Source organism: Penicillium samsonianum (genome assembly GCF_028829775.1).
Source record: "Penicillium samsonianum strain IBT 33392 chromosome Unknown utg000011l_segment0_segment0, whole genome shotgun sequence".
In the NCBI taxonomy this organism is placed as follows: domain Eukaryota; kingdom Fungi; phylum Ascomycota; class Eurotiomycetes; order Eurotiales; family Aspergillaceae; genus Penicillium; species Penicillium samsonianum.
This window is the reverse complement of record NW_026643269.1, coordinates 257,287-278,583: the sequence shown is the minus strand read 5'-3', so window position 1 is coordinate 278,583 and position 21,297 is coordinate 257,287. Positions and strand designations below refer to the sequence as shown.

Genomic DNA, 21,297 nt, shown 5'->3' with positions numbered 1-21,297 from the left:
TATCCGCCCTGGATTTGAAGACAAAGAATCATTGAAGTGTAGTCCAATTTAATGAAACCGCCTCGCTAATTGAAACGATTATATTCATAAATGGCGGGCTTTGATACTGCTATTCTTCTTTTCAATGGGCAATCCCCAATCTATTATTGGAACACATTCATTGAAGATACAACGCCCAATTTCTTTTACCAAACCCCTTAGCATTCGAGTAATTATTTCTACATGGCATGGGAAGTGCAAGAGGATTTAGGGACACAGACCCCATATAATGCCCGACTTCGCTCAGCATCTTCCACATCGCTCAACTTCGACTTGGAAAGCAATCTCCTCATAACACATCCTACCAATTCTAAAACAAAACAAGCTTACTTTTATTTGTTGAAGCCACAAATCAAATCTACCCGGAATTCCCCTGGCAGCATCCAACAGTGGTGAATATGGGGCATCTTTCACGGTCTCTTTCCGAACATCTTCAGGGAATCGCTGGGGCAATTGCTTCATTCTCATCGTCAATCTTGGATCATGTCACACTGAAACGACGTGGAAATGAGGATTCTGACGAGGACGATGATGACTTCGATTCCATCGATATAGATCCATGCGAAGCAGTGTTGGAAAGGGTGAAAGTGAAGCGTATCGGTAAATACGTGGAAGCTATTCGCGCGAAGACTCAACCAAGCGATAAGAAGAACATTCCTGTTGTTGAGGTTGGGTCTCCTTCATGTAGTTGGGATCAGGTTTGCTATAAGGTGAAGTTGGCCGACGGGGTTAGCTGGATCCTCAAAGTCCCTGCTATTGGAACGCCTGATCAATTCGACGAGGACGATGCCGAAGCCCTTCGCTCGGAAGCATTGACAATGATCATGTTGCGCCGTGAGACAACAATTACAATCCCCGAAGTCTTTTCATACAACAATACATGCAAAAACAAGCTGAAAGTTCCCTTCATTCTGATGGAGTTCATTGACGGTCGGCATTTGGAAGATGTTTGGCATGACCGGGAATCCCCAAAAGAGGTTGTTCAGGCTCGGCGCACACGCTGTCTGCAGGATATTGCTTCTGCCTATCTCCAGCTTGGAAAGTACACATTCAACGAAAGTACACCTTTGAGATTTGACGACCAAGATCGCCTTATCGGTGCTGTGCCAGTAAACAACGACCCATTCTCGGGCCTCAGGGAGGCTTACACTTCTCGTCTGGATCGGTGGGTTAAAGGGAAGAATGAGTTTGATGGAGGGCTGCTAAAGCTTCTTCGGATGTTTGCCGACTGGACTCCAGAGTCAAGTTCCGGAAAATCTTTCGTTTTGACGCATCCAAACCCAAATATCTTTAACTTCCTTGTTTCAGACGATGGCTCTGTGCGGGCAATCCTCGATTGGCACGGCGCAGAAGCCGAGCCGCCGAGTATAGGGAATGAGATATATCCCCTATGGCTGATGCGCGATTGGGATCCGACTGTGTACATTTGGAACGAAGAGATGGAACAGGGAATCCATGACGAAAACTATGTTTGGGAAGACTCACCGGACACGCTGGAGTTCTATCGAAATGTCTATGCGAAATGTATCGCAAATCTGCAACCAGAAAGCGACAACGCCAAAGTGACCCGCAATTCCCCTCTCTTTCAACATTTGATGATGGCAATGGGAGGATCGATGTTTAGCTTAGGCATTACCAGAAAGATCTTTCTCGAAGTTATGAAGCGAGTGGAGAAGAACGTGGATGATAACACCTGGCCATTCAAACCATCCAACAACGATAAAAAGGACGACAAGGACAGCAAAAATCATAGTTCTTCCAAGGAGGAAGATGCGACTGGCTATCACAATTCACCGAACGAGACAGAGGACCAAGCAGAACATGGAGGTATCGAAGCGGACATTGATGGAGAAGATGAAAACGAACTTATTGATATTTATGAGTTCGTCAAGGCTTTGGACAAAGATGGTCTATGTGAGCATCGACAAAAGCTTCTCAAGGCCGGATTTGATGCTTTATTTATTCGTTAACTTCGAGGTTGGTGTGCTTGATGTATGTAGTAATGCACGATGACTTCAAAGACTGAAGTTGTCAAGCATCATGGTTGATGTTGAATAAGAAACGAGGACATTGATTTGAAAATCATAGAAAAATAAGCATTTCGTTTTTTCTTTTGTTCCCAGATACTCTCTTCTGTTCTTTAGTAGCAACCCAAAATGATATGGATTTGTCGTAAATATCAGACACCTCAGGCAGGAACTATCCGGGATGATGTCAGCCATATTATGTAATCTAATACGTCAGCCAATGACAACAACCGGACTAACCGATGAAGGGCTTAGGGCTCACCTCAGTCACGCCCCACTGCCTTTTCGCACTTGAGCGGCTTCTGGACATCGCCCTCTTCCTTTGAACATCCACCTCATCCGACAAAATGGTGAGTTCCCCAGCATCCCACTATACAACCGAAAGACACCAATACTAATCGAAATGTGATGAACAGGCGCCCGCAGCAACCGGAGGCAAGAAGCAAAAGAAGAAGTGGTCCAAGGGCAAGGGTACGCAATCACCACCAACCATGCGATCGTGACGATTTCCGCCGAGTTCCCACAAGACACGAAAGAAATCGTTGGATGAGCTGGGGATACGAAATAGAACACCGAGAAGCAACATTTACTAACATATCTTTCGCCCTACAGTCAAGGACAAGGCCCAGCACGCCGTCGTTCTCGACAAGGCCACCAACGACAAGCTCCAGAAGGATGTCCAGTCCTACCGTCTGATCACTGTCGCCACCCTTGTCGATCGTCTCAAGATCAACGGCAGCCTTGCCCGCCAGGCTCTCAACGACCTTGAGGCTAACGGCCAGATCAAGAAGGTCGTTGGTCACTCCAGCATGAGCATCTACAGTGCGTTCCTCTTCAACATCCTCTTCATCTCGAAACCTCCAATACTAATAACCATTTTCAATAGCCCGTGCCGTCACCGCCGAGTAAACGTGTCGTCTCGTCTCTCGTCTTTTCTCGCGGTTTTCTTTTCCTTGCTACGAATGATATCATTTACCATGGGAAGCCCGGCTGGGCATGATGCATAGTGGATTAACGTCTGACTCTTGAAGAGTGTGGAACATTCGCACTCTTGGCCTGCGTCGGGTAGTGCGAACTGAATCAAAAAATCTACAAAACTTCATGAAAAGGACTTGCGTCATATTCCGTAGACTTTTTCTCGGCCTCTACCACCTACCATTTTCACTATTCACTCCGACACAACAAAAAACACAAAAAGTAGTCCTACGACTTTTCCACCATCGCACTTCTCTTCGGTCGCTGTTTCTGCGCACTCTCACAAAGCGGCCACGGCTCTCCCTCAACACCTCCATTCTCAACCACCCTCCCAGCCTCAAAATACTTTGCGTGATTCGCAAAGAATCCAGTCCACCTCTTGACAGTCTCGTCAACCCGCGCTCTAGCAGCCCGTAATTCCTTCTCGCGACGGATTTTCTTCTGCGCAGACGTCACAGCCTCATCCTCGATATCCTCAACAGGCAGGAACATAATCTCGACACCGCGCATGTCGTTCGTAAGATCCTCCTTAAAGCAGCCCGTGACAAAAGCGCGCGATGCGTCCCGCCCCGCGAAGAAGTTGTAGCTCCCGCCCGGTCCGTAGATCATGCGGTTTGCCGAGACGTCGAAGATGGTCCCGTTCACGGCGACGTAGAGGGGGAGACTGGTGTCTGTGCCGTTGTAGAGGGATAGTTGGCTTGGTGTCAGGGTAACAGGACCTTGCTTTATTTTTGAAATGTATGTGTTAGCTTGAATTGGACGTGACTCTTTTCGAGGACCGGGATTTACATACCACCCACTGCTTCACCACCGGCCAACGTGTATACCATGGTCTGTACCCCCACAGCACGGACTCGGAGGAAGTCATGTAATAGGAGAGACCGCCGCAAGCTATGAGTAGTGTCACAATCACGCGGATTATGTCCAGCAGGCTTATGCCGTGGTCTTGGTCGGTTTCATCGTTGATGGTGTGCTGTCTGGGGTTTGGCTCTTTGTCCGGCCCATTGCTGGACTTTGACGTGGCTGTTGGTCGCTGGCGGAGTTCTGACATCTCTCCTGGATTTGAGTTGAGGAGTTGTAAGATCAAACGCTGACCATTTGGATTGTTGTCATTGGAGTTGCACAGGTGGAGGACTTGGCTGACAAAACCCGAGGCAAGTACCCAGGTGCTCCGAGTGGACTTTTGACTTATCCACGACGTCACATTTACAAAAGGACCTGGTTTAGATTTTCGATTCAATTTCTTTTATTTCTCCAACCTGAATTCGTCGCTAAAGATACAAGAGGCTTGAATTCACAACGTAGCCGGGAAATACACCCAGATTTTTGGTTCTAACGTCAAATTTGCCTCGATTTAAGTTCATCACTTGCTTGCAGTTGCAGATTCCCCTTCTTGGGCCGCGGACCCTTCTTCCCAGCTGCGCGAGAAGACTTCATTCAAGGCATCTTGGAAAGTACGGCAGTTCATATCAATCAGGCCTCGCTTGTCCTTGGCTTCGGGGTTGCGAATCACCGACACTAGACAGAGGTACCTGTAGAACAAAGTCAGCATAGATAATAAAGACCTTGTTGAAAGACATACTTGTTCATCTCCATCAAATGGATCATGGTCTGATCATGCAACACCACATGGCTTTCAGCTTCTTGGATCTGGTCACCCAATCGCTTGCGAGCTGGGTGATCCCAAGAGTACAACTCGGAGATATCGACAATCACATCGATATAATCAGAGCACATCTCGTAGCAAGCCATATCAACAGGCCGGGTGTCGGAGGCGATATAAATTTTACTCAGAACATCAAAGAGGTACGTCTTTTCAAACCCACAGTTGTTGGCGAGCGTGTTGATGAGGTTCTCAAGTGTAGATAGGTTGGGAATCAGCTTCTGAATCACTTTGCTGAAGGCTTCAAAGACAGAGTAATCGTAGATAGAGGTCAGATAGTAGTGCACGGGCGCATTCTCATATCCAGCGTCACTGAGCTCGTCGGAGATGCGCTGCACAATGTCCTGGAACGTGTCGGTGCGGTACTCGTCTGACAGTCCATCGACCTTGTGAATGAAGACTTCAATGTTGATGCCGGGATAGAATTGCTGGACAGTCAATATGGTGCGGTTGAGCCGCGCCACCGAGTCTAAGTAGTCATCCTGTGCGTCGATCACCCAAACCAGGGCGCCCAGACTGCCGAATATATCCTCGAGGTCGAAGGCGGACTCAAAGTACTCGAGCTGACCCGGGAAGTCCCAGACTTGGAAGTCCATAAAAGAGCTGCAAGCTCCAGGTCAGCGAAAAGCGCATTGAGAATGTCCTTTCTTTGGAACTTACTGGATCGAGTCCTTCTGAATCCGGGTCGTGGACTCCAAAAAGAGTGTCTCATTTGGCGGCATCTTATGGAATACCACACTAGCAATGGATGACTTACCACTCCTAGTACACAGTTAATATCTCTGTCGTAGGAAAGAGCTGGCAAAGAAAACTTGCCGGCGGAGTCCCATTAGAAGAAGACGAGGTTTAACATCAGGGCCTTTGGTGTTGGGCACAGAGGCCGATTTGGCCTGAGTTGGCGCAGTCACTTGACTGTTTCCCTGTAAATTATCCAGAAGGCTTAGCTCGGCTTCAGTCTTATGGAATGGAATTTCACGCCGTCGCTTCCAAAAATTAAACTCATGCCCTATAAAGGGACCATGAGGCCAGCTCACGCGGGCTACCGGTGAGTCGGACATTTAATCAAGGAAAAGGGGCATGCATTTTGGGGGAATTGGTGAAGCAAAAGACAGCTTGTGGTTATCAGGATAGAAGATTCGTGGGCTAGGGGAAGAATTCAACGCATCACATGTCGGAAAACAAAGAGGGCATTGGGCAGTCAGCGAGCCCAACCAGGCTGATATCCCTTGGAATAACAATGAAACGCCCGAGGCTGAAGACGGAGACCCGTGGATTCAAGATGGCACTATCTTGCAACCGCCCATTGTGACAGCAACCGTGACAGACGCTCCAAAATTGGAAATCCATGTTGCTTGCCTATTTTAGGGCCCATTTGCTGCCTAGAAAGATCCAGAGTGCTTCTTCATCCCCTGGGTGATAGCAAAGAGGGTCCGGAACCAAGCAGCTGTCTCACAACGGCCCGTGCATGGATGCAGCGGGACGCGGTAACTAACCGAGCTTCACCGGATGACCCAGCCGTGGTTCGAGGTATTATAGGGAGTATGTTCGAGGGGATGTGTATTGGGGGGGAAATAGTTTCTTACCTCCATTGAACGGGCAGACATCTAGATATGGGATGTTAGAATCCGGGGTATGCATTAAGAATGGATTAGGTGTACTTACTACGCAATTTATTTTGTATTAGACAAGGACAATCAGACCAATGCAAGGTCAAGATTCGGTGATCACGAAGAAGGATGGTAAAAGGGACTGGTCGAGCTCAATTTAACGTCAAAGACCTTCTGTTGACATGCATGTGCTAATCTCGCCTAGGACGAATGCCGGAAGGATCCCAGTTATTTCCTGGGATGGTGGTACAGAGTCGGATATCTGCAGTCAGACCTGTATCATTGTCTCAAGGTTGAGAAATTCAATTCACGGCGGAAGAGGGTTGGTTAGGGCGATCGTTGAGTAACCGTTGTGCCGTTTTGAGGAGTGCGGGGGTTGGAGTAGCTTGGAGCTAGGAAGCGAGGCAAAGCGCGATTGGGCCCGATGTGCAACGCGCACGATAGCGCGGCAAGTGAGCTAAAAGAGTTGGACTCGAAAGATGTAGGGCTTTCTTTGATTCGAAGGAGTATTTGTCATGAAATTGTTGTAAGAAAGAGAGGATGGGGGAAGAGGAAGAGCAGAACCAAGGCGGAGCCGTTATCTTCGAGCTCCTATCTTATCAACTCTAATCTGTCACAGACCGCTTTTTCTATTCTGCCACTATATTACCGCCTATTCCAGGGCCATCAACTTCCATTACACACCTCTAACCCATTATTTTATGCTTGGCCAAGGCCAGGATAGATGATCCAATGGAATCCTTTGGGAAACGATATTTACGCTTAAGCACATTGATGCAATTGAAAAGAAATCACTTTTTTGATCATTAACCTCGACAAGTTCATACGGCAATCATCCGGTGGCTGTGTCCATGACCATGTTTAGTCCCATGCTGATGACCCAGATAATCGCTAATTCGATGCTTCCCCTGCTCTTGCTCCTCTTCTTCCTCTTCCTCTTCCTCGGCCTCAAGTGCAGGCCACTCTTCCCAACCATCTTCCCACATCTTTGCTAACTTATCCGTCTTCTCCTCTCTGCTCATTTTCTTGTTCTTCATCACCTTCTCCCACTTCTTCATATCCTTATCATCTAGAAGACACTCATCCAGTAAAGCACTGATCTTGACACTGTCAATACCTTCCCCGATAAACACTAGTTCCTGGCGACGATCACCCCAGGGACCTTGGAAATCATTCTGGATGGATTCCCGCACATCCTTGTCTTCTGGCCAATCCTCATTGGGGATTTCGGCAAACCAGGGTCCACCGCATCCAACAGTCATCATACCACCTGCTTGACTCCATTCTCCGAATTGCCAGGGTCTGGTCGTGAGCCAGAAGAAGCCTTTGGAGCGGAGAACTGGACCAAAGGCCGGGTGAGTACGTTTGTTCTTCAAAATGACCGCTGGATCAGGCTCTTCAAAGTCTTCCACTGATTCGGAGTCAGAGTCTGTGTCCATTGCATCTTCGTCTTCCTCCTCTTCCTCGTCGCCTTCTTCTTCTTCGACTTCATTGTTCTGGAGAATGATGAACTTGTCGTGAAGAAGAGCGAAGAGTCGGCGCGAATGGAAGGGTCGACGAGCAGTGTAGACGAAATTGTTGATGCCGTACCTATATCAATGAGTAAATTATCCATGAATAAAGAACTGGCAAACTTACTCCAAGGTCTCTGGTTTCGGTGCCATCCGGTCACCGTTGCCTGTCGTCTGTATTGTCATTTCATGGAGACTCTGCAACCACCCAGGACCAGAAGCAGCACGTATAAAATCGAATTTGTTTGTGTTGATGATCTCCCGAACATCTATTTGAGAGTAATTTGACTTGAGGATCTTTGCGGCTGGGTTCAGTAGCTTCAGCAAATGCATGAGCTTATCGCGTGTTGCTTGGTCAACTGTCTCGACTTTATTGAGAATCAACACATCGGCGAACTCAATCTGATCCACCATGAGATCAGATATCGTGCGCTCATCCTCAGGAACGATCTCTTCCCTCCCATAACGGTCAGAGAGGAACTCTGTTGTGTCGAAGCTGGAAAGCAAGTTGAAGGCATCAATAACAGTGACAGTAGTGTCTAACCGAGCCATTGTGTGCAAGCCACCTAGTTCCACACTATATCAAGACATGTCAGCAAGTCCACGGTAAGGGGGGAGATGTGGTGGCGAAACAATACATTTCGTTCAAGATCTTCTTTGCGTCGACATCATCATTCGCAATCTGATCTTCAGCTTCCAGCATGGCCGAGCTAAACTCAGCCGTGAAAGTCTCGGCCACTTGCATGGGCTCGCTTATGCCAGTCGATTCAATGATGACATAGTCAACCTCGTTTCGTTTGGTCAGAGCTGCCAGTTCAGACAGCAAGTCTCCCCGAAGAGTGCAGCAGATGCATCCGTTTTGAAGTCGAATGAGCTTCTCGGTGGTTTGGGAGACTTTGTGGTTTTGGATGAGGGTAGCGTCGATGTTCAGCCTAATGGAAGGAGGTAATTAGCATACAGCCTATGTTCTCCATTCAGTGCGGAACTCACTGGCTCATATCGTTGACGATGACAGCAATCCGTAACCCATGGTCAGAGGACTTGAGGATGTGTTTGAGGAGTGTTGTTTTGCCGCTTCCCTATACAGAGGTGTCAGTGTCCCTGGACATGACCCAAAGAAGTTGATACGATGGCTGTCATCTCATACCAGGAAGCCTGAAAGCAAGGTGACAGGCATCTGCCGTGTTTTGGGCTTTTCCTCTGTAGGAGCAGGGACATTATAGGAAACCGAGTCTCTTCCAGAATCGATGACCATAGTGAAGGTGGGACTGTTGTGGTTAGGTATACAAAAGGCAAGAAAGAAGAAAGAGAAGGAAGATAGGCCAAGCCCCTGGAAGTTCTAGGATATTACATTATATAGCATCCTCCTTCTTAGATCACCGTCTCCAAGTTCCTCACCTTCTAATGCCGTCGGTTGCATTTCTGATATCGTACAAATGTCAATACAGGTCCTCCAAGGTGGTAAGTATACCAGTGGAGCTATAGCTGAACCAATGAAGTGTATGATTTCAAATGGCGATGATAATTGCTGTGTTCTAAGTGGCCAGCGTGAATCGCCCGCAAGGTACCTGGCTGGCGACGTTGACTTTCACGGTCCTCATTTGACGACATCGGTTTTTAAAAGACAGTATTAGGGGATTTGTGATTGGTCTTTTGCTGATTTCGTGACTGGGTGCTCATTTCTGGGGAACTTTCGATGGTGGATGTAGGGTTAGGCTAGACGATAGAGCTAGGGTGGGACGAATGACATGTTTTAATCTCTAAATAGCCCACACGAAAAGACATTGACAAGATAAAGCTTCATCTATTTCATCCGAAATTATTTTCAATCTTAATTTATTCAGATATAACATCCTACTCCAAATCGAAATCGGCGCTCGGCTCGATTGGCGGGCCGATAACAGCCAAATCGCCGATCTGAGATGAATGCGACGTTGACCTCCAACAGCCTATAAAAAGGGGATTACACTGACAATAAAGCTACAGAAATAACATCATCTATCAATTGCCACACATTGAACTTCCATTGATATCAAAACCCATCCAAACACAACCAAATCCCCCTCCAACCACCCAGAATGTCCCTCGACCTGGGAACCTACACCAAACCCCTAGCCTACCTGGGCCTCTTCACCCTGGGAAAAACCGCCTTCTCCCTAACCCGCCAAGCAACAAACTACCTCCTCCCCAGCACCCTCTGCAAACGCTACAACCCCACAAAAACAAACTGGGCCCTCGTCACCGGCGCTACAGACGGCATAGGTTTCGGCTTCGGTCAGGAGCTCTGCGCGCGCGGTTTCAACGTCATCCTACACGGCCGGAATGCTGAGAAACTCGGCCGTCGTCGTCGCGAATTACAGACCCTGTTCCCCGAAGTCTCTGTTGATGTGCTTGTGCGCGATGCGCAGAATTTAACTGCCGATATTGATGACGTCAATGCGGAGGCCCGCGATATTATTCATCGCAACAATAGGACTATCGGGGCCCAGAGTGATCCCGGCAGGTTGACTGTTCTTATTAATAATGTTGGTGGTGAAACCAGGCCTACGACGCTCCTTAAGGAGTATACCTTTGAGGATGTGCAGGCGACTATTTCGCGGAATGCGACATTCGCTATTCAGATTACCCGTGTTCTGGCTGGACAGCTGGAAGAGAATGCGCCTGCTCTTGTGATGAATGTTTCTTCTCTTGCGGCGTTTGGATTGCCGTATATCAGTATTTATAGCTCTACCAAGGGATTTGTGGATTCATTTACCAAGTCGCTGCGCGCGGAGTTTGCCGCCGAAGGGAAGAAGGTCGAAGTTATGGGGCTGCGAGTGGCCGAGGTCAGGACTGCTGGATATGATGTGAAGAGTAACTTGTTTATTCCTGAGGCGAGAGTGCTGGCTGCTGCTGGCTTGGATCGGGTTGGGTGTGGGCAGGATATTGTATGGGCTTATTTCTGGCATTGGTTGCAGGGATTGTCGTTTGACTTTCTACCGCGCTGGATGTTGATGAAAGTTTCTGTGATGAAGCTGAAGGCAATCAGAGCAGATCAGGAGGCCAAGGCGAAGAGCAATTGAGATGGCTGCTGATATGTTGTGGCTCTAGCTCTCTACTTCTCACCCGTAACAAATACATTCACATTACACAAATATGAAGATGCACGAAAGAAAAGATATTTGCAATTAAAAGGATAACAGCATTACAATCTATAGAATGTCTAGAAGCCAGCCGGGGCCTTCTCACGATCGTCTGGGCCGTGGAGCCCTGCGCCAAGGTTCGCTGTGCATTCGACTTGCCAGTCCTTTGGCGTGAACTTATCGACAATCTCCTTGAAGGCGTCCAAGGTGCAGAATGTCTCATCGCCAGGCAGGTGGTTCTCAGGCTTAGCAGCACATCCGGGAATACGGACGGGTTGGTCATTGTAGCGAATACGGACATAGTGCTTCTGGAGAGACTCGCGAGCGCCTTCGGAGAAGGATTCGAGGGGTGCGCGTGCAGTCTCGGAGGTGGTGGGTTGCTTCGGTGCGGACTTACCGAACAGCTTGGAGAGGACACCGGGCTTCTTGGCTGCGATGGATGGGTTGGAGAACTCCTCGAGCACGACTCCAAGGTTGGAATCGGAGCGGGGGGCTTGGGAGAAGAGCTCAACTGCAACAGAGGAAGTAAATGGAGGCCATGACTGATCCTGGAATCCACCAACACTGGACAGGATAGCTGCTAGGGTAGTGTCGTGGCAGCCGCTCATAGCAAACTTGATAGCCTTGCCAGTATCCGGATTTCCTGACCCGGATGCCGCGGTCTCACTGCGCCAGCCACCCTCCACGGCGGTGCTGACCATGCGGTCAACCACGTCACCCATAAGAGCACCAATGCCCAGCTTACGGTACTCGCTGCTCTCACCGTAGCCAGCAAACCACTCCTCAACCGCGATCCGGTCCACGACAGCACGACCCTTCTTGTCGTAGAACTCGGATGGGAGCTTAGTAGCTGGGCCATGGGCATCGGTTGCGTTGATGGTGTCCATGATTCCAGAAAGACGAGGGTGGGCATCGACAGCAACCTTGGGCGATTCTTCGGGCATATGCTTTGACCAGAGGCTGTTCAAGTACACCATTTGTTCAGAGTCGTTCCCTGCATTCAAATAATTAGCCGTGGACCTGATCTTCATATCCAAACTGATAAGCCCATACATCGTGCAGCAGCGCGATCGGCAAAAAGCCGTGCCAGCTGTCTGAATCGTCTACAATTCCCCTCGTTGGGGAATAGTGTCTCCTCATTGACCTGGCGGGCCACAATCACCGGCGGTGGGAAATCAAGCGTGCGCGCGCTAGCCGGGTACATGCCCCAAAAGGCCTCCTGGAGTGACTCCAGAGCGCGGGGGATCGGCGTGGCCCGCAGATACATATCCTCGGAATCGCCCTTGATCTGAGGCATGAACCCGAGCTGGTCGACGTATAGATGGCGCAGCCGTTGTCCGAGCGCATATGTCGTCTCACGACCCTTGTCTGTGAGCTCGCCGTGCAAGCTTCAAATGGGATAATTTAGCTTTACTCCACGTAGAGATCAGAGCTCTGCAGCAACTCACCACATCGCTTCGACTGGTCCTCCCGGTCCGGTTGCGGTCATCGCCTGGTCATTACTGCCGAATGACTCCATCTTCCGACGCCATTGGAACCCGTTCCATTCCGAGAGGTCTTTGCTGCTTGATGCCATCTGCACCATGCCTCTTGCGACACCGCAATACGGCCAGTCTTGTCAAGGGAAAATGTCAGCATATACTGGGCCGATATCAGTATTGGGAAATTGCCATACATGGACTCAAGCCTGTCTTTGGGAAGTGTTAGCGGAGACCGTCGGAGAGCGGATTTGGGGGATGGGGGTAGTCAATTGCGGCATACATTTGAGAATCGCGATGAGACGGGTGTGCGTTCACCTAGGATCAGTTAGAAATGCTCTCAGTGGCAGTATTGTAAATGAATGTCTCACCATGACGAAGGAACTGTGGTGGTTAGCCATGTTGCATGTTGCGTCAATGTGGAGACAGAAACACTTACCACTTGCACCAGCTGCAGCTTCAGAGCTGCCGGGTACAGGCGAGCAAGCTCATCCTGGGTATAGGGCTCACGAGGAATGAGGGTGGTCATCTCGAATCAATTGGATAGATATCCGGAGCTATCCAGGAATCTATAAGATGGAATTGAGTCAGGACATAAACGGACCCCCCACGGGGGCGGTGAGGGGACCGTTTGTTGGGGTAGAGCGGCTATACCGAGATAAGCCATTGATGTCGAACCTCGGGACCTCCATTGGGTTAGATACTCTCTGTAACTATTATAAAGTTAGGCTCATTAGGGAGATTTATTCTCTTTATATTCATCGGCATCTAGAATAACATGGGGAAAGCTAGGGAAAGCTAGGCAAAGCTAGAAAACCCCCAAGAATATAACGGCGGACATGGTCTCCGCATCTCGGCAAGTTCGCCGAAATGTCCTGGCCTTGGACTAGTATTCTCCGAGATGAAAGAAAAGTTTTCCAAGTATGCATATCTGACATGGTATAATATATACATTTAAGAACAACACTCCTCGTAGTCACTCGTCTCCCATCCCTCCTCGCTTTCACTAGCACTCCAGACAGATCGAGCGGGCGCCGTCTGGACATCGCTAGTCTCAGTTACTGCAGCTGCAACGGCCGCAGCAGTAGCAGTAGCCATTTGCTTAGCCCACTTCTTATTATTCTTCGCCTTGCGGGCATTCTCCTCTTCCTGGCGGGTCTGCTTCACGCGCTCGGCTTCCTCGTTCGCCGCTCGCTCCAAGAGCTCGATGAGCTTCTCCAATGCTGGCGCATATGCCTGCGCAAGAGCGAAGTCCCCGACCTTGATACGCATATAGTCCATCGCTCCGGCGACAGGGCCGGTATAGACACCGGGCCTTTGGCTAGACGTTGCCGTGTTGATGTCGTCGGAGAGTGGGGCGTCGCTAGAGCCCACTGATTCATCTTGAGGGTCGTCGAAGGGGATATCCGCATCGGCGGGCTCCTTTGCAGCTGCGTCCCGGCTGGATTGGAATTTGCCTGGGTTTCGCCTCTCTACAAAGGCTATCTTCTGGTAGCGCTGGCTGAAATGTGTGAGCAGGACAGCGCGCGCTTGCATGCGGCGACCGACTTCAATTGCCTCGGCGGAGGTCGAGTGCCGCTTGGCCCTAGCCGATCCGACCATGTCGGGTTGGAAGGTGGCCTCGTGGATGAGCACGGTTGAGCCCTGTCCAATGGCGGCAAATTTATCCGATGGCCTGCAGTCGCCAGAGTAGGAAACCTTGAATCCATTTGAGAAGACAAGGGAGACAGCGAGCGCACCCTTGCAGTGTTTGACGCGGCAAGTGAGTATGTCTGCAAGGCCGGTGGCAGACTTGAGAAGAGGAGTGAGGGGAGAGGATTCGTCCGTGAAGTCAACATTATGCCGCCAACGATTAGGTAGCTGGTGTGAGAAGGCGGTGGTGATTTTAGAGCCTTGTACTTCAGGATGCGCGGAAAGAGTAAGCAGCTTGTCAAATCCGAAGTCCTCGACCTGTGAATATTCTTCCAGCCAGGAAATCATTGCATCATCAGACACAACAGCCAGCCGCTTCTCCTGTAGGACCTTGGCCATATCGTTTTCACGTCTAGCTGCCGAGCCAAATTCATTCTTGAAGTTCTCCGCGTGCCAGGCCTTGATCACAGAGACCGTTCCTAGGTGGTGATCAGCGTGCAAATGGCTGATCCAGATCATTCGCAGGTTCTGAAGCACTTCACGAAGTTCTTCAGGCTCGAAAACTCGCTTTAGTTGACCAAGAGTATTCTCACCACAATCAAGCAGGTAGTAGCCATATCCAGGCACCTTCAGCAGTGTGGCAGAGACATTTCGGTACTTGGATGGAACAGAGGAACCAGTACCCAGCGCGATGATCTCTGCATCCGCTCCAGGCCATTCAGTCCGTTGCGCGTGCAACTTCTTCTGGAAACCAGGCTTAGCGACGCGTTGGCGAATGACTTCCATCCGTTGCTCGACAGAACGTGGGATGCTGTGCATTGCGGTCGCTGGGTTGAAGCGGGACATCACTTCGTCACTGTTGAACCCGAAATTGGGTTCCATGTTGATGATGAATCCGGGTTCAAGAGGCTGTAGTGGAGAATTCTGGCGAGCAGCAATTGCAGATTTTGAATTGGCATTGGGGGCGCCGGGTTGGGGAAGGGACACATTGTCATGAACAGGAATCGCATAGCTATCGCCTTTCAGACGGGCGAGTCGAACAGTTGAGCTAGCAGAGCTGGTCAATGCCAGGTAGTTTGGGCAGTGATCTGTGCTCGACACTGTGTGCTTGCAGTGGGACATGCTGGCAACGAATTCCTGGAATTTAGGATGCTCAGCCACACCTGGACCAAGAATCCAGACGAAGGCCTGCAATTCGGTCGTCACAGCTGGTGACTTCCATTCGGCCCGGCTGACCAGGTCCTCGACGTACTCGGACGATGGCACTTCCATGATGGCAACGCCTTTTCCTGCTCGTGTCTGTCCCAAGACCATGTCTGGGGTGATAATCTTGCCATCCAGAGATTGAACGCTCTCGCCCTTCGTCAAAGCCGCGTACTTAGCACCCTTCTCGACGTTCAATTCTTGGGCTTTCTTCGGGTCGAATTTTCCGCGGATATCGTGGTTCCGCACGATATAGCAGACTGCCTCCTTCGAGGGAGAAGTGGTAGGGAGACTCTCGACAGTCGCACCGGGCCAGGGCTTTCGAACGAGCACCTTGATGTCTGGAAGCTCATCAGGGCCACCCGGCACCGGACCTTTGTATTGCTCAAGGTCCTTAGTTTCTGGGTTGCGAATGAATATAGCGGCCGGCATCTTGACCTCAGCCAATGGGGTTTCATGGAGGGCGTCCATCTTCCATGTTGAGTTGAACATATCCTGCACAATGGACTGTGTCACTATCAGGTTCTTAGTGCGCTGGTCGATATTATCTTCGGTTTGTTCAGATTCCTGGAACTCGTCCAAGCTCCGCTTTCGTGGACTCTTTGACTGCGGCTCTGTAACTCGAGAATGAGCCGATGGTTGAGGGTTAATAGGCAAGGCCCAGACTTTGATGTTAGAGTCGGACCATGAGGGCTTTTCAAAGGGATCCTCCGCGCCAATAGATATTTTCTTGGCGAGAGACTCCGAGTCATATTCTTTCAAATACACCGGCATGCCCTTTCGGAAAACAAACCGCCGAGACGTAGCCAGTGTATGTGTAAGATTCGCAGCACCATGAATCGTCAGGTTACCTCTCTGCAAGACCGCCTCGCCTTCCCGCTCCACAGTGGTTCTGCCATGTTGCTGCTCCTGTGGTGCACGGGGCTTGGGTTTTATGTTTTCTTCTGCCTCCCTTTGCGCCCTGCGGGCAGCCTTCTTCCGGTGTTCCTCCTCGACGGCGGCCATGGAGGTCGAGACCGTATCGGCGAGAGTCAAAACAATCCCAATCAACCCGCCTGTGTTGGCCCATTCCGTCCGTCCAGTGACAAACACATCGGTGAGGAGGGAAAGCTTAACCCCGCGCTCAGTGCAGGCGCGCTGTGTGCCTTCCGATAGCTGGCCAAAAAAGTATCGCTTGTCCGGGAAGTTGAGGCAAACGGCCGTGCCGGGGGTATCGGCCGTTGGGGTCGTGATGACCTGGTAGAAGAATTTCATTGGGGCGATTCCTGCTACGGGTACAGGCAATGACGTGAGTTCGAGTTTGGATGGTTCACAAATCAAGTAATCGTCGCTATTGGAGCGTCGTCTGTTCGAAACCGGGCCCGCTGGAAGAAAGTATGCGTTTGGTTTGATTGTAGGTTGTCTAATTTGGAGTGGCAAGGGTTTCTCTTGTAATTTCCTTTTCTCCGCTAATTGCGCCAATGACTTAGGGAAGTTGAAGCTCCTTGAGTTCAGTTTTGAGTCACCGGGGTATGGTGAGTCACGGTTTCTGGCGCTGCGATACGATCGTAGGGTGGATGGCGAAATTGAGGTTCGAGGGAACGCGCTCCAGGCGACTGCGCGAGTGGTTGCGGTTGACAAGGCACCGCGCACGCAAGAGGAAGCCAACTTGTCGAGAATGGAGGGTATTGAAAGGGAAATTAAAGATAAAAGGCCCCTAGGTGTAGTAATGTCAAGGAGTAGGAAATTGGTGGATCCCCACGTTAAAAGAAAAAAAAATGACGGTCGATTTTTGCATGGCCGGGCAGAAAATCCATTTGGACCGACATGGAGTTGCTCTTTAAAATAAATAGCACAATAGATAGCTAAGCTATGTTTAAAGTGCAAAAGTGCATTTAAGATATATTTGTACTATTAAACAAGTAAGTCCTTTGAGGTTCAACAAATTTACATGTTTTGGTTATCTCAACGCATGAATGATGTACACAACCTTGAACTTGCAACGCATTACTATAGGATCATTTTAAAAAAATTGACAAGCATTCTATTTGGCTCAAACTACATCCAGAGTACAGGCTATGCAATAAAATAAGACAATCATATGGCCATAAATATCAAGGGTTGGGCTTTTACTCCACAGATCCTTCAGATACGCCAGTAAAGTAAGCTCCAAAATTCCATCGAGAAGGTCCTTCGTGGGAGATACACGATATAGTAAGAGACAAGCGCCTTGAAACTCCCCAGCACATCTGGAAAAACAAAAGAAAGAACACGCCCCCATGATTCGCAAAATATGGCAGGAGGTTTGACCGTGGGTGTGTAGTCACAAGGCGATGACGATGGCAAGGAAGAAAAGAGAGATCACATATACAAATAAAAGGAGGCCGAAAGGGCAAGACGCTAATGGGGAATCACTGAAGGTGGGATGTGACAGCTGAGATACGCTCGAAGGCAGCGTCAATGCTGTTGCAGAGGGCGTTGAAGGTTCTCTTGGCCGAATCACTAACTTCAGAGTCGTCAACGACGAGTTGGAACTGAGCAGTCTTCTCGCTCGAAACACCTTCAAAGGTGATGTCGGCAGCGGGGGCGGGAGAATCAACAAAGAGAGCAAAGGCAGGATCAGAATCATCAATCTCGACATCAGGGTTGGCAACACCAATGTCAGACTGGCTGGGTGAGTCGCTGGCAGGACGGTCGACAACAGGAGCCTCATTCTTGGAGCTCTCGGGGATGCTGAAGGAAGCAGAGGATTTTCCGGACAGAACTTCAGCATCGAGGGCCGGGCCCTCGGGAACCTCCATGACAGCAAAGACGGGAGTGTTGCCGTAGTTCATGTCAATTCCCGAGTTCCAGCCGCCGTTGTTCATGCCCATGCTGGTGTCCATACCCGGGTTGGGAACCATGACCATGTTGGCCTGGGGATTCTGCTGCATCTGGAACTCTTGGCCACGGTTGGCGGTCGTGTCCTTAGGCATAGCCTGCATATTGGACTGGGGTGCAGCCTGCTGGGCTTGTTGCTGTTGCTGAGGTTGCTGTTGAGGTTGCTGCTGGGGTTGAGCGGGCATAGTGTCGCCCATGTCGTTCAAGAAGTTGGAGAAGTGAGGAGATCCCAGAAGCATGCGGGCCAAGTCGTTCAGGCGGGCATTCTCTTCGTAAAGAGCGCGGTTCTGGAGGCGAACCTCGTGAGCCTCGTTGGTTCTAGCGGCCACCTCGCTTTCGAGCTGACCAATGTATTCTGGTGAGATGTGTTAGCAAAAGGGACATTACATATCTATTCAAGTATTCGGAGAGTAATACCCTTGCGGCGAGATCGGAAAGCGCGGGCGGAAACCTTGTTTCGCAACTGGCGGCGCTCTTTGCTGCTGAGCTTCTTGCCCTCCTCGCTAGCGAGAAGACGCTCATCTTCATCCATATCGGCCTCGTCCTTCCGGGCCTTCGCCATCTGCGGCATACCGTTGGAGGGACTAGGGGAGCCCTCGCCATTGGCCATGGCATTCTGTCGCATCTGCTGGAGTAGACGAGAGATGCGCTCCTCGACCACGGGGTCAGGATTGCGAGGACCGCGGGCCTGGGGCATAGCATCGGGCACTTGATCCGGACGCTGCTGTATCTGAGGGCGGACCATCTCACTTTGCTTTTGTTGCTGGGCCTTGGCCATCGCAGCCTGCTGCTGATGCATGCCGGGGTACATACGACCGACCTGTGTGGACGGACCAGCCTGAGCCAGCTCATGGCCTCCGAGAGCGTTGGGGTCGACATATTGGCTCTTGTTCCCAGGGTTCGCCGGGTAGAAGTATGGCGAGGGATTCATGTTTTCGGGATCAATCTCCATCTCCGACGGGTTCCGGCCCGGTGCGGTGTTGAAGTCGAATTGTGCGTCCTCTCGCTTCATGTGATGACCAGCATACACCTCGGCGTTCACGGGGAATCCCTGACCGTTGTTGAAGCCCATCGGGACCTGGCTGTAGGACATGGACAAAGCACCGGGTGGGAGACCAGTCTGTTGTCTGTGTTCATCGTACTGGTGGCTTGGGGCCTGGAATGCAAGGGGAGACTGGCCACTTGAGGCGAAGCTGGCACTGCGGGCGTCACTGGCACTGAATTCGGTGCTTGCGACCGAGGGTTGGCTGACCATGACCTTTGAGCGGGAGGGATCGGATGTGTAGGTGAGTTGATCGAAGTTGATGAATGAGTCGAGGTCCTGGTCATAGTTGGCAACCGGTTGCATCGGATGTTCTGCGAGAGTCGCCATGGTGATCCAGATAGGTCTGTCCCTCGACTGTGTAGGGATAGGGTAAATCTGGCGTGGGATATGGTGTAAGATAAGTATAGGGTATAAGTGAGATAGATTGAACGAAAGATAAAAAGAAGGGAAAATATAAGGATAAGAATAATCCAAAAAAACGAAGGTCTAATAGAATAATGGATTTGGATCTAGATGGATAATGAAATTGGAAGTGATGGGGAAAGGGACAAAGTGTTCCGGAATAGCAACAGCGGATTGCGCGTCCTTTCTGAGTCAGCGGGGGCCTCAGGAATGCAACCCCGTGATTGGTTGAATTGTTACTTGACGGGGGCTTGTTTACCATACCGTATCTAGGGAAAGTTTTCGAGATGTTCAGATCTATGTAAAACACATATACCTAGGTATATATGCTTCATCTACTCTCTACTATTAGTAAATCAATTGCTTGAAAACTGTATTTATTCAAAGCCTTATGTGTGGTATACTGCTACGGAGTAGACATTCAATAGTCACAGTACTCCCCTGTTAATATTTTTGCCGGTCAAAATCAATGTTGGAAGTGGGCCAATCTCAAAGTAGGAACCATGCAATCCCATTGGCCATCGCGCAAAACTTACCAGGGCTCGGAGTTACTGCAGGTGTATGGTATTGTAATTGTGCCTTTTTTATCCCTTTCATGACGCAGGTGGCTGTGCCATGTCTCTCCGTTGTTTATCGAAGATTGCTCGCTTTGGTAAATTTTGCATTCCTGTTGGCTTCAAGGTTGGATTAGATCACCTGGAGATACGCGAGAATATCTCAGTGTGTTTAGGGCCTGAAAGTTCAACCTTCAAAAAAATAACCTACCAACCTTGTTCGGACTAAGAGTGACTTATCACCGCAGCTAGCGGCTTTCGGGGCTGAGCCAATTATTTCGAGTGGCTCTGGCGATACTGCGCCAAACGGTGGGCTCTCATGGACTAAACACCTTTCTCTCTACAGAATACAATACAATATACGTCAACCCTCTGTCCCATAATAATACTTACAATATACTCCGTACATATGTATACATATGCCAAGCAGATTGTGATCCAGGGTGCATTTTCCATATTCCCATGTATTGACAATAATCCCTTGTTTCATCAAAACCAGGATGTACGTACGCCGGCGTCTCGCCAGGCCATAAACAGCCAATCGAGCCAAGGCTCCTGTACCGGATAAACCCCGGTGAAACCAGTTAAAGAAGTATGTTGTAGATTGGGGAGTCGGTCCTCTCATGCTCCCGCAATAAGCTTTTCTAGAGTTGAAGCGGGTCGGCAAGAAAGAATCCCAAAGGGGAAGGATGGTGACCGGGCATTCAGGCTCGGTGGACTTCCGCGCACGCGCTATTCCCAATAAGGCTAGCTTGTCCGACTCTATTCAACACTAAATCTCTTCCAGTCGATCCCCGAAGTCCTTTCCTCATAATCAAGAGCATTAACCATTTATCCACGGATTCCAAGTTTGGCACCCTAAAACCTTCCTTCATTTCTATATGCTTGCCTATTTGGATTGCCCCTGAAACACTACACATCGGTATGGTACGGAGTAGATGCACGGTGGAGTAACTCATTACCCCTTTTTGTTTTTTCGCTACTGAGGAACCAACTTTCCCCTAAGTCTCGACTCTTCACTGGCCCGCTTTTTCGTGTCCAGCGATCACCTCGAGGTCTTCTACGGAGTACGGAGTATGTAGGGCTGACTCGGATTACCATTGATCCCCGGCCGCGTAGAGTGACCGCGTGCAAAGAGGCTGAGTTAATTCTGCGCCTCCGTGCCGCAACCTTACTAGCA

The 21,297-nt window shown here is 49.9% G+C and overlaps 9 protein-coding genes across 9 annotated transcripts; 3 read left to right on the top strand and 6 right to left on the bottom strand.

Annotated features, from left to right (window-relative positions):
* Nucleotides 1–437: 437 nt before the first annotated feature.
* Nucleotides 438–2,009, top strand: N7471_014028 (phosphotransferase family protein; the record flags this gene model as incomplete). The annotated part of the gene is made up of 1 exon (XM_057286746.1): nucleotides 438–2,009. One exon carries the CDS (start codon nucleotides 438–440, stop codon nucleotides 2,007–2,009), a length of 1,572 nt encoding a protein of 523 aa, XP_057128815.1.
* A 354-nt stretch (nucleotides 2,010–2,363) lies between these two features.
* Nucleotides 2,364–3,174, top strand: N7471_014027 (40S ribosomal protein eS25). Its single transcript, XM_057286745.1, has 4 exons — nucleotides 2,364–2,416; nucleotides 2,483–2,537; nucleotides 2,679–2,888; nucleotides 2,953–3,174. The coding sequence occupies exons 1-4, from the start codon at nucleotides 2,414–2,416 to the stop codon at nucleotides 2,973–2,975; spliced, it is 291 nt and encodes a 96-aa protein (XP_057128814.1). The 5' UTR covers nucleotides 2,364–2,413; the 3' UTR covers nucleotides 2,976–3,174.
* Nucleotides 3,175–3,269: 95 nt separating this feature from the next.
* Nucleotides 3,270–4,092, bottom strand: N7471_014026 (putative heme/steroid binding domain protein; the record flags this gene model as incomplete). Its single annotated transcript, XM_057286744.1, has 2 exons — nucleotides 3,270–3,764; nucleotides 3,835–4,092. 2 exons carry the CDS (start codon nucleotides 4,090–4,092, stop codon nucleotides 3,270–3,272), a joined length of 753 nt encoding a protein of 250 aa, XP_057128813.1.
* Nucleotides 4,093–4,404: 312 nt separating this feature from the next.
* N7471_014025 (GTR/RAG family Ras-related GTP-binding protein) lies at nucleotides 4,405–5,762 on the bottom strand (the record flags this gene model as incomplete). The annotated part of the gene is made up of 4 exons (XM_057286743.1): nucleotides 4,405–4,573; nucleotides 4,624–5,307; nucleotides 5,365–5,466; nucleotides 5,521–5,762. The coding sequence occupies 4 exons, from the start codon at nucleotides 5,760–5,762 to the stop codon at nucleotides 4,405–4,407; spliced, it is 1,197 nt and encodes a 398-aa protein (XP_057128812.1).
* Nucleotides 5,763–7,132: 1,370 nt separating this feature from the next.
* On the bottom strand, nucleotides 7,133–9,077 carry N7471_014024 (uncharacterized protein; the record flags this gene model as incomplete). The annotated part of the gene is made up of 5 exons (XM_057286742.1): nucleotides 7,133–7,901; nucleotides 7,950–8,399; nucleotides 8,461–8,754; nucleotides 8,813–8,901; nucleotides 8,970–9,077. The coding sequence occupies 5 exons, from the start codon at nucleotides 9,075–9,077 to the stop codon at nucleotides 7,133–7,135; spliced, it is 1,710 nt and encodes a 569-aa protein (XP_057128811.1).
* Nucleotides 9,078–9,900: 823 nt separating this feature from the next.
* On the top strand, nucleotides 9,901–10,884 carry N7471_014023 (putative short chain dehydrogenase/reductase; the record flags this gene model as incomplete). The annotated part of the gene is made up of 1 exon (XM_057286741.1): nucleotides 9,901–10,884. The coding sequence occupies one exon, from the start codon at nucleotides 9,901–9,903 to the stop codon at nucleotides 10,882–10,884; it is 984 nt and encodes a 327-aa protein (XP_057128810.1).
* An 80-nt stretch (nucleotides 10,885–10,964) lies between these two features.
* On the bottom strand, nucleotides 10,965–12,987 carry N7471_014022 (putative acid phosphatase). The gene is made up of 7 exons (XM_057286740.1): nucleotides 12,862–12,987; nucleotides 12,794–12,806; nucleotides 12,706–12,740; nucleotides 12,620–12,635; nucleotides 12,393–12,558; nucleotides 11,998–12,332; nucleotides 10,965–11,938 (listed from the first exon to the last, which is right to left on the bottom strand). Exons 1-7 carry the CDS (start codon nucleotides 12,949–12,951, stop codon nucleotides 11,025–11,027), a joined length of 1,569 nt encoding a protein of 522 aa, XP_057128809.1. The 5' UTR covers nucleotides 12,952–12,987; the 3' UTR covers nucleotides 10,965–11,024.
* Nucleotides 12,988–13,376: 389 nt separating this feature from the next.
* Nucleotides 13,377–16,511, bottom strand: N7471_014021 (ribonuclease Z; the record flags this gene model as incomplete). Its single annotated transcript, XM_057286739.1, has 1 exon — nucleotides 13,377–16,511. The coding sequence occupies one exon, from the start codon at nucleotides 16,509–16,511 to the stop codon at nucleotides 13,377–13,379; it is 3,135 nt and encodes a 1,044-aa protein (XP_057128808.1).
* A 1,136-nt stretch (nucleotides 16,512–17,647) lies between these two features.
* N7471_014020 (bZIP transcription factor) lies at nucleotides 17,648–19,488 on the bottom strand (the record flags this gene model as incomplete). Its single annotated transcript, XM_057286738.1, has 2 exons — nucleotides 17,648–18,471; nucleotides 18,534–19,488. 2 exons carry the CDS (start codon nucleotides 19,486–19,488, stop codon nucleotides 17,648–17,650), a joined length of 1,779 nt encoding a protein of 592 aa, XP_057128807.1.
* Nucleotides 19,489–21,297: the final 1,809 nt, after the last annotated feature.

Bases quoted from the DNA above. Each gene is read 5' to 3' on its own strand.
- N7471_014027 (XM_057286745.1), top strand. The intron at 2,538-2,678 runs GTACGCAATCAC...TTCGCCCTACAG, and splicing joins GAAGTGGTCCAAGGGCAAGG to TCAAGGACAAGGCCCAGCAC. The intron at 2,889-2,952 runs GTGCGTTCCTCT...CATTTTCAATAG, and splicing joins CTCCAGCATGAGCATCTACA to CCCGTGCCGTCACCGCCGAG.
- N7471_014022 (XM_057286740.1), bottom strand. From the start codon at position 12,951: ATGACCACCCTCATTCCTCGTGAGCCCTATACCCAGGATGAGCTTGCT. The intron at 12,333-12,392 runs GTGAGTTGCTGC...TCCCATTTGAAG, and splicing joins GGACCAGTCGAAGCGATGTG to CTTGCACGGCGAGCTCACAG. The intron at 11,939-11,997 runs GTATGGGCTTAT...ATTTGAATGCAG, and splicing joins CGATCGCGCTGCTGCACGAT to GGAACGACTCTGAACAAATG.